The sequence below is a fragment of the Sander vitreus genome, chromosome 2 (assembly GCF_031162955.1).
Source record: "Sander vitreus isolate 19-12246 chromosome 2, sanVit1, whole genome shotgun sequence".
NCBI lineage: Eukaryota > Metazoa > Chordata > Actinopteri > Perciformes > Percidae > Sander > Sander vitreus.
This window is the reverse complement of record NC_135856.1, coordinates 6,937,162-6,952,499: the sequence shown is the minus strand read 5'-3', so window position 1 is coordinate 6,952,499 and position 15,338 is coordinate 6,937,162. Positions and strand designations below refer to the sequence as shown.

General features: G+C 40.0%; 2 protein-coding genes across 2 annotated transcripts in view; both read right to left on the bottom strand.

Annotated features, from left to right (window-relative positions):
- Window positions 1-121: 121 nt before the first annotated feature.
- Window positions 122-2,522, bottom strand: LOC144530981 (synaptogyrin-1-like; the record flags this gene model as incomplete). Its single annotated transcript, XM_078270827.1, has 1 exon — window positions 122-2,522. A coding segment is annotated over one exon (330 nt), but the record flags the coding sequence as incomplete, so codon positions are not given.
- Window positions 2,523-2,944: 422 nt separating this feature from the next.
- syngr1b (synaptogyrin 1b) overlaps window positions 2,945-15,338 on the bottom strand; it is a 28,344-nt gene continuing 15,950 nt past the window's right edge. Inside the window, exons 2-4 of the mRNA XM_078274706.1 lie at window positions 9,883-10,120; window positions 4,602-4,747; window positions 2,945-4,343 (exon numbers count right to left, since the gene is read on the bottom strand). Coding sequence (XP_078130832.1) covers window positions 4,242-4,343; window positions 4,602-4,747; window positions 9,883-10,120 — 486 coding nt within the window. The 3' untranslated portion in view covers window positions 2,945-4,241. The remainder of the gene's footprint in view (window positions 4,344-4,601; window positions 4,748-9,882; window positions 10,121-15,338) is intronic.

Here is a 15,338-nt window from a genome sequence, read left to right as displayed (position 1 = left end):
AACACTTTTTCTTTTTTTAAACACTATCACTGTTACTTAGCAGGTTATTAAAAATCACAAATAACAGAGGAGAGGACTGCGAGGAAATTGCAACTCAAATCCAAAAATCCCAGACCGGTCATTCATATCTTTATCGGTACTTTCTTTATTTTTATCGGTTAAAATCAAACACAACAAAAAACTACATTTGTACACAATCTTTTCCTTAAATCTAACTTTGCTTTTTTTTTTTAAACAGATTTCACAAAGGAACATCACATATTTATACGTCTACATGGTCGTACAGTATAAAGTATATGTGCATATATACTTTGATAATTTGGTCACATTTTTTGTTGCTGTATTTTTTTTTATAGTATTATTATCCCAAAATAAAAACATCTCCCTACCCCGAAAGCAACATAGCATATGAAGCATGGATGACCTCACCATATATCTTATCACAATAACACTCAACAGAACATAGATCTTCTTTCTTTTGTCTTTTCTTTTTTATACAGAACTAGCATAATGCCCTAAAATAAAGCATAGTTTTTCAAACACTCTAATATACTGATTTATAGATTTACATATATTTATAGAGAGATAGATATACTTTATTTTTTAAGAAAATTGAGCAATGCATGTTCATAAATACTCATGGTGTTGATGGTTGCCTCATCTGTAGATTTTGTTGGAATAAAGAGGAAAACACAATAGATAACTAACCTGTAGTTCTTCAAGTTTGTTTTGTTTGTAGGCCTGCTGGTATGAAACTATTTTTTTTGTATCATTTGGGATGAGATAATGATGACAAATGTTTGTCTTGTTCATGGTTTTTATGTGCTTAAGATAAAAAGCAAGACACAATTGAATTAGCTATACTTTTGCTCTAAAGATGCTGAAGGAGAACTGTGATACTGTGCATGTTGGGTGTATGTTGCCCTGTGTTCGTTGGAGTTTGCTTGGCAGTCAGCACTAAGGCAACAATCGAGGAAAGAAAAAAGGGGGTTCTTCAGGGTAACGAGAAAACACACACACTGTCTCACATCCGCACATAAAAAAAAAAAAAAAAAAAAATGGAGACCTTTCAACCCATGCACAAACACACTCCTGTTACAGTTGAGGGGATTAGTTGCCAGATATGCCACTGTTGCTTGTTTGTCTATGCTGTTATGCACCTCTAGGAATTTCATCAGCAGAATCATGTGTTGTCTGTTAAAAATCTATATGCTGTGTGCTTGCTTGTGTGCGTGCGTGTGTGTGTGTGTGTGTGTGTGCGTTTCAACTAACACTGATTGCAGTTATTTGGCTGACTGACAGCAGACCTCAGAGGATGAAGGCCATATGGTCACGAGCATTGATCTGCTACAGAGTGACCGTTTCTGCAAACCCTTGACCTCCCAATTCTTCTCAAACCCATGTTGCCTTCCCACTAAACTGTTTCGGAAATGTTTAACCCCACCCAGTGTCTCTCTGCATCCTACAACCCCTTCAGATGTATGTCCTGAACCCCTCGCTGTTGATCTACTGTGGACTCAACACCTAATTGACATCTTGTCTCAAAATCTGGAAAGTTGCCCACAATTTCTGACCTAGAGATAAACTCTGCTTTTAATGGAAATTAGTCCAATAACTGAAATGTCACAAGTATTAAATCCAACAACTTCTTCCACCAGCTAAATGCATTAATTGTTGCATGTATACTCAAAAAAATCACTATGTCAAAACTGACCCAATATGGTTCAAGATAGCACCAAAGCAATATTGTCTTAACTTTACCCAGTACCCGGATAGAAAATTGTTCTAACACAGCTTGAGTGTTATTTTTTTCTTCGTATTACTGTACTATTGGATTATTTACACAAACTATAATATGGTATGGTTGCAAATTGTTATAATCTACTCCAGCTCTTTTTAAACCTACATCTCACTGTTTGCTACTGAATGTTAATAATACATGTATCCTTTGCAGTTTTGAATGTCATATGCACATTGTTTTATGCACTTTACAAGAAATTTGTGACAGTTTTAAGATAAAACTGAAGCTTGTTGTGTACAACACTGGGCCCAAACAACCCTATTGGTACTGGTATTGCATTGATGCTATATTGATCCAGTGTGATAGAAACTATACAGACCCTGCTTTAAATTAGGAACTATGGGCAACTTCACCCATATCCTTCCCCCCTAATATATATCCCCCAAATATCTCAGTAGTCCTGACGCTGGTAGCCTCCGGTGCCATCGAAGGCCCCATCGCTGTTAGCCTGGCCCACTGCTCCTCCTCCTGGGCTCTCCAGGTCATCCCCACCGAAGGAGGTGTAAGGGGCTCCGGCTACGTCCTGGCTCGGGTCTGTGTATTCCTGGGAGAAGAGGGCTGAGTCGGCCCCCAACTTGTACCTCTGGAAGCCCAGGAAGGACTGGCCCGCCTTGGGGATGGAGCGATTGGTGATGGAAGACGACAGGAAGGCAAAGAGGACAAGTAGATGGATGAAAGGTGTGGCGAAATGGATAGATGTGGAAGCAGAGATGCAGAAGTGTTAGAGCAGAGGTTTTGGGAGAAGGGAGAGAACAAAGAGAGAAGGAAACATTGATTAGTTGGCTTAGAAAGCTGTGACGCTTATTAGATTAGTTTGAGCGAGTCATTTAGTCAGTCAGAGCAGGTTAGTTCTATAGGCAGCAGTGCAAAAAGGCTCCATAATGAGAAACACCAACTCAGCATCACCGTGGTCCACAGTGGGATAGGGACCAAGCAATTAAACTGTGTCTGTGTGCATTATTACACAGCTGAGGCGCTGCACTGTAAAACACTACAAATATATATTTTTGCGATAATTACAGATGTTTCAAGAAAACTGGACGGAAGCCAAAGATACTATCGGTACACAGAGCAAACAGACACTCACAAAGAGAAAGAGAAAACCACAGAGAGATTTGAGTTGATTTAAGCTCTCAGTGCTGGGAAGTTTCATGAGGGTTTTATTTACTGGTATGTCTCGGCTCAATCAGATGCTGCAGACAGATTGAATCTGGTTGAACAGTTTTGACTCTTTCAGTTTGATACACCACTCTGTCTTGGGTCCATCAATTATGTGGTCGAGTTGATTGACTGCCTAATATGAAAAACAAGTCAATTAACCTTTAGAAATATTGTCTGATAAAATACAATGTAGAGACGGAACCCTGAAAATGTCAGATATTTTGTCAATATGGATATGGCACATTTTAGTATAGTATTTATGACCCAATAACATGCATCAAGCAATAAAAACCATATGCATAGGCAATAAAAACATTAATTAACATTAATTAAATTGTGTTAAACTGTCAACAGCTTAAACTGTGAAATCAATCTCAAAAAGCTATAAAAACAAATCTACCTGCTAAACTTAATAAAATAGTGGAAGAGTGGAAAGCATGGATGTGCATAGAGATTTACAGGAAAAAACTTTGATCCGCAAAACTGGAGCAAATAAAGCTATAGTTTGACATTATTTAGACATGAATATTGATACCTCTTTAATGTCTGTCGGGAGCCAGCAGCTGGTAAGCTTAGCTAAGCTGAGCATAAAGACTAAAAACAGGGGAACCAGCGATTAAGTGCATTTCCCAAAATGTTGAACTGGTCCTTTAAGGACTGAAGAGAAGACTTTGAATGTAGCTTCATCAAGCACCTTAATCATTCTGACCCGTACAGCAAAATTACAAAGCATCAATCACTCTGTAAACCTTTATGTTAATGATGAGAAGAAGTGGTGGCCTGCACTTGTTTAAGGGCTCCAGGTTTGGCGGTAAAACAACAGCTGGGCAGAGTGTGTACCTGTCATACACTCAGCCACCTCACCAACAAACTGCGGACCTGCCTGCTTTGAATATGAAGTAAAATCATTCATTTCACATGCTTTTTCTTATCGTTTGACTTCTTTTTCTATCAAATTTAAACAGGACATCTAATATGTCATGTTTGTTTTTGGTAAGAAGCATTTTACCTTTCCAGTTGGCAGGGAATTTTCATTCCAATTCCAATCCAATACAGGAATTTAGGTAGGTGTTTAAGGCCAGAGCATTTGGCAATGCAATTGTTGAGCAATGCGTATTAATGGTACAGCTGTTGCTCTTACTGCTGGATTACAAATACGCTCACTTCCAGCAGCACTTGATGTTACCAGGCACCCTTAAACAAGTGCAGCCACAGTAACAGGAGTGTGTAGGACCAGCTGTGGAGGGTTAAGGCAGCAGCGGGAGAAGACGGAGCAGAGTCAGACAAGAGGTTGATTGGGCTGAGGGGGAAACAGCTTGGTGTATTCCTCTTCAAACGACACATTCTTTAACTTCTCCATAGAGAAGAGAGTCTGAGCACCCTGTTGAAACAACATCCACACACTTATGAGTTCACATGTACACATATACAAATGAACTAAAAAAAAACATGATCCCACACATCCAAACACTAACCAAAAAGAAAATGGAGGAACAGTAGTCAAGGCATACACATTTTAAAAGCTCATCAAGAAGGAATTGAAAAGTGATTCACAATCAGAGGTCATCCATCACCACCTAATAGAAGGTGTTATGTTAAGTTGTGTTATACACTGCGCCAATGAGGTGGAGGCCCTTACCCAGGTGAATATGGAGAAGAAGGAGAAAGTGATGGCTGCCCGGGCAGCGTCTCCTCCCTCCTTCAGTGGGTTGTCCTCAAGTTTGGTCTCCCGCCACTGGTTTGCCAGGAAACAGAATCCCACAAACCACATGAAGGACCAGAATGCTGGGAAGAAAGACAGGTACAGAAACAGTGTTAAATAGTGATATACATGTAACAAAAGACCATCTGAGATATAACATTTGTGTAATCTGTGCAAAAACAGAAATGTAGGCTTCAACTTTATAACATTAGATAAAGATAGACACGTTAGATTATCAAGCCCTTTTTAGGTCCAAATATTATATTATCATTATATAAGTAAATTAATCAGCATAACAATGGCTGTGGAAACAGTTACTGATCAGATGAAAACAACAAGGGACCAAGGATTGACCCTTGTGGAACGCCACATGTAAAATCAGAAGACAAACAGCAGGAATCACCCCTAAAACCAGATATGATTCTATCCTGCTGGTCGAAGATATTAAGGGGATTACATCCTATCGCATCTACTCCAGTTGGAAGTGTGGCAGTGGAGGAGACAGAAGCTAAAACTTAATCAGAAGTATCCAGGTCCGATCAGGACACATGTACCATCTGTTCCCTTGTTTCAGTAACGTACAAAGCATTTCATATTACAACACGGAGATAGTGGGGGAAAGAGAGAGACAGAAACTGTATGAGTGATGAAAATAGGGAAGGGGAAACTTGTCTGTGACAGGACGGGCCTTATTAAGCGACTCAACACTTGTCTGAGTTTAGTACAGTAGCAGTACAGCAGAGAAAGAGAGGAAGCCACCATCCGAGACACTGAAGCACATCTCTGAGGCTTGTTAGCGCCAGAAGAGTACTCCTGTCGTTATTATCCCACTCAAACCTCCTCTTCTTTTTTTGTGATGATGACCTAACTACCAATCTCTGAAACATAATTTGTTATACTAAAACGAGTGCTCTAATTTTCTTAGAAGGTGGGGTATTCTGTGGCTTCTGATCAGTTGAGGAAATCTGTTTGAGAGAAAGGGGAAAAAAGGTTATCTGATCCTTATAATCTGATAACTTACCAGCAAGAAAAGCAGTTTGACCCCCTATCCCAATACATAATTCTGGTAGCAAAATGGTGTGAGTGCGTAAAAATGTATAAGTCGTGTAAAGAGGAATGCTGACACAAAGAAGTTATGCAGAGTCAGGTTCCTATAGATGGTTAAAACCAAGTATGACAGCAGCAATAACAATCAGCTGAATGGTCATTAGACTGTTTATTTGAAGTGGATTTAATTCTGGAAAGCATAAACTGTCCTTGATAAATAATTGTAAAATGATAGCCTTAATTTTTAGAGCAGACATGTCTCGGATTTCCGAAATTGCCCTTCCTATCTTCCCAAACCTGCATTCAGCATTGTGTTATCTTTTTATTATAAAACTCATTTATGAGGAACAATTTTCTCACACATCATACATCCATCCATCATTCCATTACCATAGCATAGAATGACTCTGTGTATGATGGAAAGGGTTGCTCACAGACCCAGAATTTGCTGTAATGGTTGCCATAACTGGATGAGCTAATAGTACTATAATTCCCGCATGTAGGGAACCCACCAAACCTACGGACATACGTAAGTCTTATTTTATGTGTTTCTGATGCTTTAAACACATTGCTTGTCAGATCGTCTAACAGTGTCTGAAACCCACTCATCCCACATCATTCTAACATCAGAGTTGGAGGTGCTGCATCCAACAATTATTGTAACTTTCCAAAAAAAAAAAATTGACACATTGTTCTGATTGATACAGCATCACTCAAGCCTGATAAGTTAATTTAGGTTTAAATTGGTTTCAGGTGTTTTTGTTTTACCAAGATAATCTATTGAATCTCTACTGAATCTCTCCCCACCCACTGGCATCTGCCACCACTAACTATCTTGTAGCTCTTTGATTAGTAAATTAGAGACTGCTGTTTGTTGTGCTGCAGTGAGTCCTTCAGTTCAGGCCCCATTTTTACAGGCAAGCTGTACAATATCTCCTTATAAACCTCATAACCAAATTTCCATAAAATCCAATTTGGTTGGTGTGCTAATCTTTGGGGTACATTTGCAGTCAATAAATCTATTTCTGTAAAACATGGCAGTAATGTCCTTGGGTGGTACAGCAAGCTAGAAAACTGCACTGGTGGGATATGTGCTCTCTGATTGCCTTGTACTAATTACTTTTATTAGCTTTAAAGTGTTATTGCCCTACAAGCTGTTGAGCACTTCATGAATCTTTTTTTCAAAAAGCTATTCAACTTGAAATGATTTGTTGCAGGTTCATTTGTATCAATTCCCCAGCACTCTTCATTGGGTAATCAGCACCTTTCTCCGCCCACTATACCGTAAATTGCGCTGTAGCAAGTACTGGTGCTATGAAACGGCTGAGTGCAGACTGCAATATTCCCACTACTGATGCTATGACTGTTTGAAATGATCCTGATGCCAATATTTGTAATGTAGCGAGGAGTTTAACAGCTGCTGGAATGGAATGTGAACGCTGAGTCGGAGATTCTATGTCATCTTTGATTTCTTCCAGTAACTGTAATATTGCATGGCTGCTTAATCTGTAACGCTTAATGATGTTGTGTTCACTCAACTGAAAAAGTGTGATCCTTGTGGCAAAAATCTTTTCAGCTTGTCTCCTTGGCCTATGTCTTCGTCTTGCTCGGATTACTGCTGCCATTTCACCAGGAGGCATATGCGAGGAAACACGCTTGCGGCTGGTTTACACCTGCTTTTAAGAGGCGGAGAATTTTCACCGCAAAATAGAGGCGCGCTTTCACGGGCGGTTTTTGTACATACCGCGGAATACATAATTAGGAGCACTTTATGTTTCCCCTCCCATCTCTTTATGGGAAACTCCCTCTTTCCCCTTCACCCTCCCATAAATGCATATGCATGACACGGAAAAGCGCAATTCGCCATTTTCAGTCCCCGCGACAGGCAGTCTGCGCTTTTACCTCAGTGCGGCCTGTTTGTACATATCTCGCCATGCTTTTACGTGCGCGTTGCGAAACAAATACGCCTGAAGTGGGTGCAAAAGCGTTAGTACATCTGGCCCTCAGTGTCTTTATACCCCTTTTCATGCATCCGTCTCTGTGCTCGTGCTACATACATTTCTTCTTGCCTTCCCTCTTCTGTAGAGTGTATGTGTAAAGTGAATTTAGGAAGAAAAAGCTGATTTTATTTAGACCAAGATAATATAATGAATCTTTACCTGAACTGAAAAAAAGATCAGAAGGCTGTTCTTTTATTGAGTACACATGAGTCTTCGCAATATACAGGTGCTGGTCATATAATTAGAATATCATGAAAAAGTTGATTTATGTCAGTAATTCCGTTCAAAAAGTGAAATTTGTATATTATATTCATTCATCACACACAGAGTGATATATTTCAAATGTTCATTTCTTGTAATTGTGATGATTATAACTGACAACTAATGAAAATCAGCAATGCGGCGTGGCATGGAGTCGATCAGTCTGTGGCACTGCTCAGGTGTTATGAGAGCCCAGGTTGCTCTGATAGTGGCCTTCAGCTCTTCTGCATTGTTGGGTCTGGCGCATCGCATCATCCTCTTCACAATACCCCATAGATTTTCTATAGGGTTAAGGTCAGGTGAGTTTTCTGGCCAATTAAGAACAGGGATACCATGGTCCTTAAACCAGGTACTGGTAGCTTTGGCAGTGTGTGCAGGTGCCAAGTCCTGTTGGAAAATGAAATCTGCATCTCCATAAAGTTGGTCAGCAGCAGGAAGCATGAAGTGCTCTAAAACTTCCTGGTAGACGGCTGCGTTGACCCTGGACCTCAGAAAACACAGTGGACCAACACCAGCAGGTGACATGGCACCCCAAACCATCACTGACTGTGGAAACTTTACACTGGACTTCAAGCAACGTGGATTCTGTGCCTCTCCTCTCTTCCTCCAGACTCTGGGACCTTGATTTCCAAAGGAAATGCAAAATTTACTTTCATCAGAGAACATAACTTTGGACCACTCAGTAGCAGTCCAGTCCTTTTTGTCTTTAACCCAGGCGAGACGCTTCTGACGCGGTGTCTTGTTCAAGAGTGGCTTGACACAAGGAATGCGACAGCTGAAACCCATGTCTTGCATACGTCTGTGCGTGGTGGTTCTTGAAGCACTGACTCCAGCTGCAGTCCACTCTTTGTGAATCTCCCCACATTTTTTGAATGGGTTTTGTTTCACAATCCTCTCCAGGGTGCGGTTATCCCTATTGCTTGTACACTTTTTTCTACCACATCTTTTCCTTCCCTTCGCCTCTCTATCAATGTGCTTGGACACAGAGCTCTGTGAACAGCCAGCCTCTTTAGCAACGACCTTTTGTGTCTTGCCCTCCTTGTGCAAGGTGTCAATGGTCGTCTTTTGGACAGCTGTCAAGTCAGCAGTCTTCCCCATGATTGTGTAGCCTACAGAACTAGACTGAGAGACCATTTAAAGGCCTTTGCAGTTGTTTTGAGTTAATTAGCTGATTAGAGTGTGGCACCAGGTGTCTTCAATACTGAACATTTTCACAATATTCAAATTTTCTGAGATACTGAATTTGGGGTTTTCATTAGTTGTCAGTTATAATCATCAAAATTTAAAGAAATAAACACTTGAAATATATCAGTCTGTGTGGAATGAATGTATACATTATACAAGTTTCACTGTTTGAATGGAATTACTGAAATAAATCAACTTTTTCATAATATTCTAATTATATGACCAGCACCTGTATCTACTACTACGACTCTCATCATAGATTTAACCATTTATTGCAACAAATGGAAATACAGTTATGCTTGGCGCTGATGGCTCCGCTCTTGATAATGCTCCCTGGACCAGCCATGCAGCATGCTAAGCTGAAACAGGGAGCACCATGCAGAAACCCCCCTGGGTAAAACATAGAGTGAGCCAAAAGAAAGATGTTGAAAACCATTTTAAACTTTGAATCATGTTAGGACTCTGAACTAGGGAAGGTGGAGGTTGGGGTGATGGAGGCAAAACATTGCCAGCGGCAGCAACAGTGAGTGAAGCAGCGTCATGTGTAGCAGGGATCAGTGAGGATGGAGTCATATTTAAAAGGACAGTCTTGATGTGAGAATGGCTGTGATTGGTGTGTGTCTGATAGGAATGATAATTCAATCAGCGGGCGTATGACTTCCATGTCCTGCATGAACTAACGCTAATCTTAATGTAGAAGGAGTATGAATAGATAATGACTTTACCTGACAATCCGACATCAGCCAGCACGGCCTTCTTACGATCCTTGACGCTGCTGATCTGGGGGAAGTAGACGTCCAGAGCTAGGAAGGCCATGCAGCAGAGGAAGGCCATGGAGCCCATAAAGACGCCATAATTACAGGCGTTCTGGTTGCGGTTGAAGATGCAGTACTCCTCCACTTCGTTGGGGCGGTTGATGTAGCCCTCGTTGGCAATGCAGCTGAAAATCACGATGGAGAAGAGCTGCAGAGGAGAAGAAAAGAAAGGATGGGACTGTGAGAGAGAAAAAATAAGCAGCCCTGTGTAGCTCATGGTACTCTCAGGACCTTTGGATGGAAGACCATCAATAAACAGGATACAATTTAAAGACATTTAGTAGGAGAGAGCTTTCTTAAATTTTTTTTTTTTTCGACATTCGACCCCCCAAATCCCCTAGCATGCTTTGACAACTTCTTCTGTCTGTTGTGTGCTATAGACGTCAATACACACATGGAAAATGACACTACACAATGTGGCATGAGTGTTTTGACACCAAAAGATGAATGAGAGCAGTCCATGAAAAGGAAGATTTAGGCATTTCTGTGGTGTTTCACGGTGCCTAGACAATATATTTGCATCTTGGGCAGCAACAACTAATTTCCTGTGATAATCAACTTATCAACTCTAATGAAGACCATTTGAAAAATATTGCAAAATTGCTGAAAAGGGTAACAAAAAAAATTACTTCAACGTACAAGTCTTTCTTAAAAAGTAGTAATTGTAATGACTTCCGATTGCAATAATTCTAAAAAAAAGTTATAACATCATCTGGGATGTAATTAAAAACAGTTTTGTTAGCTTTATTGGAGCTGGAGTTTTTCAACAATTCAATTAAGTAAATGCTAGTCATGTTTTATTTTGTATGGCTTTCCAAAGACTGTTTGGGGGTCTGACTGCCATGATCCCATTTGCCATCCGAATTATGTTTGTACTTTCATGCTGAGTGTTTGTCCCTGAATGTGTGTGTAAGATAGGAGACTGGCTGTGTGGTGGAATTTCCAGAAACACCATGTTGTGGTATGACGAGACAAAGGGAAAGCTTAGACAACATCAGGTCATTCATAGGTCGCAGGTCAGAGGACGAGAATATTCGGCCAGTCTCTGATAACCAAATCTGTGCATGTATAATTATGTTTGTCTCTCTACCGATACAAAGAGTGTAGACAGCTGCGTCATAAGGGAATGTTTTGTTTCAGGACTGTCTCCTTTTGGAAGTCGTGGGCCTGCCACACTTTAGCATACTTCCCAGAGAGAGAGAGATAGGCTGAACTAGGCTTTAGCATAGGGCTGCTCGATTATGGAAAAAAAAATATAATCATGATTATTTCGGTCATTATTGAAATCACGATAATTGAACACGCTTACTCGTTGACTTCTGGAAAGATGTTGCAATTATTGAACTTAAAAAAATAGTGAAATAAATCAACAGTAAAACAAACACAACTGTGAAATTTGCCTTAATACTTTTCCTATTTAAACTTTATTTTTTCATTCAGAACACAAGAGAAAATAAGAGTTTACTTGCAAAACGTAATGAGCTAAATAAATGTTTTTCTCGATTATTCTGTTTTTGTGATCATTGGGAGCCGAAATCATAATCACGATTACATTTCGATTGATTGCACAGCCCTACTTTAGCATCTGTGTTTATGGCACCTGCAGTATCTTTGTTTACCTTAAAGGTTCAGCTAAACGTAGCGCCTCAAGCATGAGTTTAAATACACCTTCAGGAAGACAGGAACTGCAGAGAGTTGGGATGGCACTGCGCAATACCACATTGTGGTTAAACTCTACCGCCTGCTTAATTGTCTTCTCAATTGAGTGTTCATTAAATGCTTCTGTGTAAGTCATCAAAATCTCCCGAAGCTTCTTCACGTATGTGAAATGAGTTGTGCTGCTCCTGAGTTTTTCCTTAACAGGCTGAGCTTTCATTCGCTAATCTGAACTCCCTGCTCTGTGTATTTGTACACAACCACAATTTGGTAACATGTTTTGTAATAATTCATAAAAGCCTTTTACAGCCCAAAAGAATGCCACTGCTGTAGTCAGGTGGTATATTTAGACTGACCGGGTAATTTATGAATAAGGAAAACACTTCAGCATGACGCTTTCAGCCCATAATGTCAAGACAACCCTGCAGGGGAGTTTTATGAATAATCCCTCACGTCTTTTTTAAACAGTTTTTCTCAATGTGCCTCTAGGTTCTCTCTTAAAATATGGAGTTTGAGTGTGGAAAGATTCTCTGCTATTCTATTTAGTATGACATCTCAGCTACTGAACATTGAATGATATGAATAATACATATACAGTATAATTCTTAGCGAAGACGTTATGTTGGCTATATACAATCTGGAAAATAATCAGCACATTAAAGTTGTGTGGGTTTAGGCGATTTACATTTTTCAATTTAAAAAAGGCAATTTCCCCATAAATGTGTCTCTTTTTGGTCATTTTTGTGTCTCTTTGTAATTGTGTTGTGTCTCTTTTTGGTCATTTTTGTTTTCTTTGGAATAGTTTTGGGTCTCTGTGGTCATTTGGCGTCTCTTTGTAGTCGGTTTTTCACACTATTTTTCACATAATTTTGGACCATTATTATCACCATATCTGTGTCTAAAATGTTGGAAAAGCTAGAGCAGATAATAAATAAAAAACACTCTTAACACAACACACAACTTGCTAAAGAAGTCCAACTACAATCACTAGTTCTGAGAAAAGTATTTTAGTTACATTCATTCAGCTAAGGTTCCGTCCAAAACAGCTCAGGTGCTGCGCCTAAACCTTACAGTGGCAGGGAAAACCTTGCTAGTTACCGTTTACAAATCCCTCTACCGTTCTACTTTGTGCTATCAACAATGTGGAACCTCCAAGTGGCACAGGACCAAACACTGGTGACCTCCACCATATATTGGTATAAGGTTATGTTCTAAAGTTTAAAACATTAACATACAGGTGCTTTGCATTCCAGCTTCATTATATCTCTGCCTCATAATAAGTAATACACTTATAAGTCCACATGAACACACACACACACACACACACACACACACACACACACACACACAGACATTTCTCCTCTGCTGTACCAGAATCTTTAAAAGTAAAATTGAACTTTGAGTGGATATCAACATCTTTCCGTTTCTTGAAGGAATATTTTGACATGTTGGAAAAGACACTTATTGGCTCATTATAGAGATATATTAGAGGATGAATACCACCCTCTGATCTGTCCGTTCAATAAAAGGCTACAGGGTTACCAGCGGGTTATCTAAGCATAGCATAAAGACTGGAAACAGCTGGCCTGGCTCTGTTTAAAGTTAAAGTGCTCATATTATGCTCATTTTCAGGTTCATAATTGTAGTTAGAGGTTGTACCAGAAATAGGTTTATGTGGTTTAATTTTCAGAAAACACCATCTTTTTGTTGTACTGCACATTGCTGCAGCTCCTCTTTTCACCCTGTGTGTTGAGCTCTCTGTTTTAGCTGCAGAGTGAGGCATCTCACTTCTGTTCCGTCTTTGTTGGGAGTTGCACATGTGCAGTAAGTACTGCTAGCTTGTCAGAAGCAGAGTATGAGGGAGTGCCACGCTAGCAGCTAGGCGAGCTTTATAATGTGTGTTACAAAGTGACGCACGTTCGTCACGGAAGTAAAGGCTGGACTACAATAGAGCTGTTTGGAGCAGTTTGTGAACAGTGTTTTCTGTTGGAGATGGTAAGTCCCTTTGGGGTGGACTTTGGGCTTTTTCACTTTGTAAACCTCTAACGTGAACAAAAAAAAGATATATAACACAATAAAGGAAAGGGAAAAAGCCAGAAAGCATAATATAAGCACTTTAAAAAAAATCCTCTTTTACACTTTGGTTCTTGTAGGTATGTCTATACAAGGCATAACATGTTCATTAGTGATCTTTCAAACCTGGTGTGTCTCATGCTGCCTATGATAACCCAGTATGTGATACCATGTGCTAAAAAAAGGAACTGATATGTTGTGACAGGTTGTTCCACACTGCACTTTTATAAGCATTGAAAATGAATTATCACAAAGACATGTTTAAGTACTGTGTGTTGTTTTTGACGATGACAACTTGTGAATGTGGTTTTGGTGTGTCTGTGTTTAATTCAACTAATGGATTACAAAGCCCTCTTTGGACCCTTTAGTCATATGAAATCCTTTTTACGTGTTTAATTAAAAAAAAAAAAAAAAAATCCATGGTGGCCAGTTGAGATTTAATGCCAATTTTCTTAATTGCAAGAACTTGCTGGAGAGGTTCTTTTATCCTGACATGGTTGGTCTGTCATGGTGGCGACAAAATGGAGTACATCAATATATCATACTGTAGGAGGAGGTTACTATGATAGCATCTGATCTTGATCAGCTCTTCTGCATCCCTCTCCTTTCATGTTCTCTCCTCTGTCCTTTCTTTTATTTTCTTCTCCTCTCCTGTCTGCCTTTGCCTCGATGAGTGGGGATGCAAAGGGCTACAAAATGGAGTCAATTACAGAGCAGGTTACTAAGATACCATCTAATCCTCCTCTCCTCGCCTCTCCTCTCCTCTCCTCTGCTCTCCTCTCCTCTCCTCACAGAAACACCCTTTCCGAAGGCCATAAATATGATATATAATATAAACACCCACAGTGTTCCACCCTGCAGTGCAGTCTAGCAGTCTATGTACTTCAGCTGATAACAGCAGATCAGACCACCCCATCTAACTGACAAACCCTCAGACCATACCTCCAGGGAGCTAGTTGAGTGTGTTTATCTGTCTGCAGTCTGTGTGGGGATTTTGCTGTGGTGAGTGATGGACTCTGAATGTGTTTAAAAGAGAAACAGAAACCTAGGAGTGCACCCCAGGTTGGTGAGCTGCGTGGATAGTTTACCCAGCTGTTGTGTGTGTATTTATGTGATAAATGACAGCGATACAAAAGGGAGAGCACACAATACACTGTTCTTCCACTGACAGCCATGACCATGAAGGCCAACAACCAGGCCAGAATGGAACAGAGATGTCAGTCAGGATGGGGATTTTCTCTTCCACTCGTTCTGACTTTATCAGCATTCAAGCCCTTCTCTCCACTGCCTGGTTCACACTTGGTAAACCACATTTCTCGCTGCTGACACAGAGTACTCAACTTCTGATGTTCTAGCCAAGGCAGAATATACAGTCTGTTAAATTTACTTCAAAGACTTCATTATTTTGTGTCTGAGATTTTTGGAATACAATCCATTTGTCTGTGCAAGGGGATATTATTGGAAATCGTGTTCCCTTGCTTTGCTATTGTATCACCCTTCAAAGGAATTCCGCTTTATCCCAGTGATGGTACAAGTTAGGGGTGCAACGGATCACAAAACTCATGGTTCGGATCGGATACATTTTCGGATCAGCACAAAAAAGGGGGGTAATTTAAATGATTTATTAAAAATGTAAC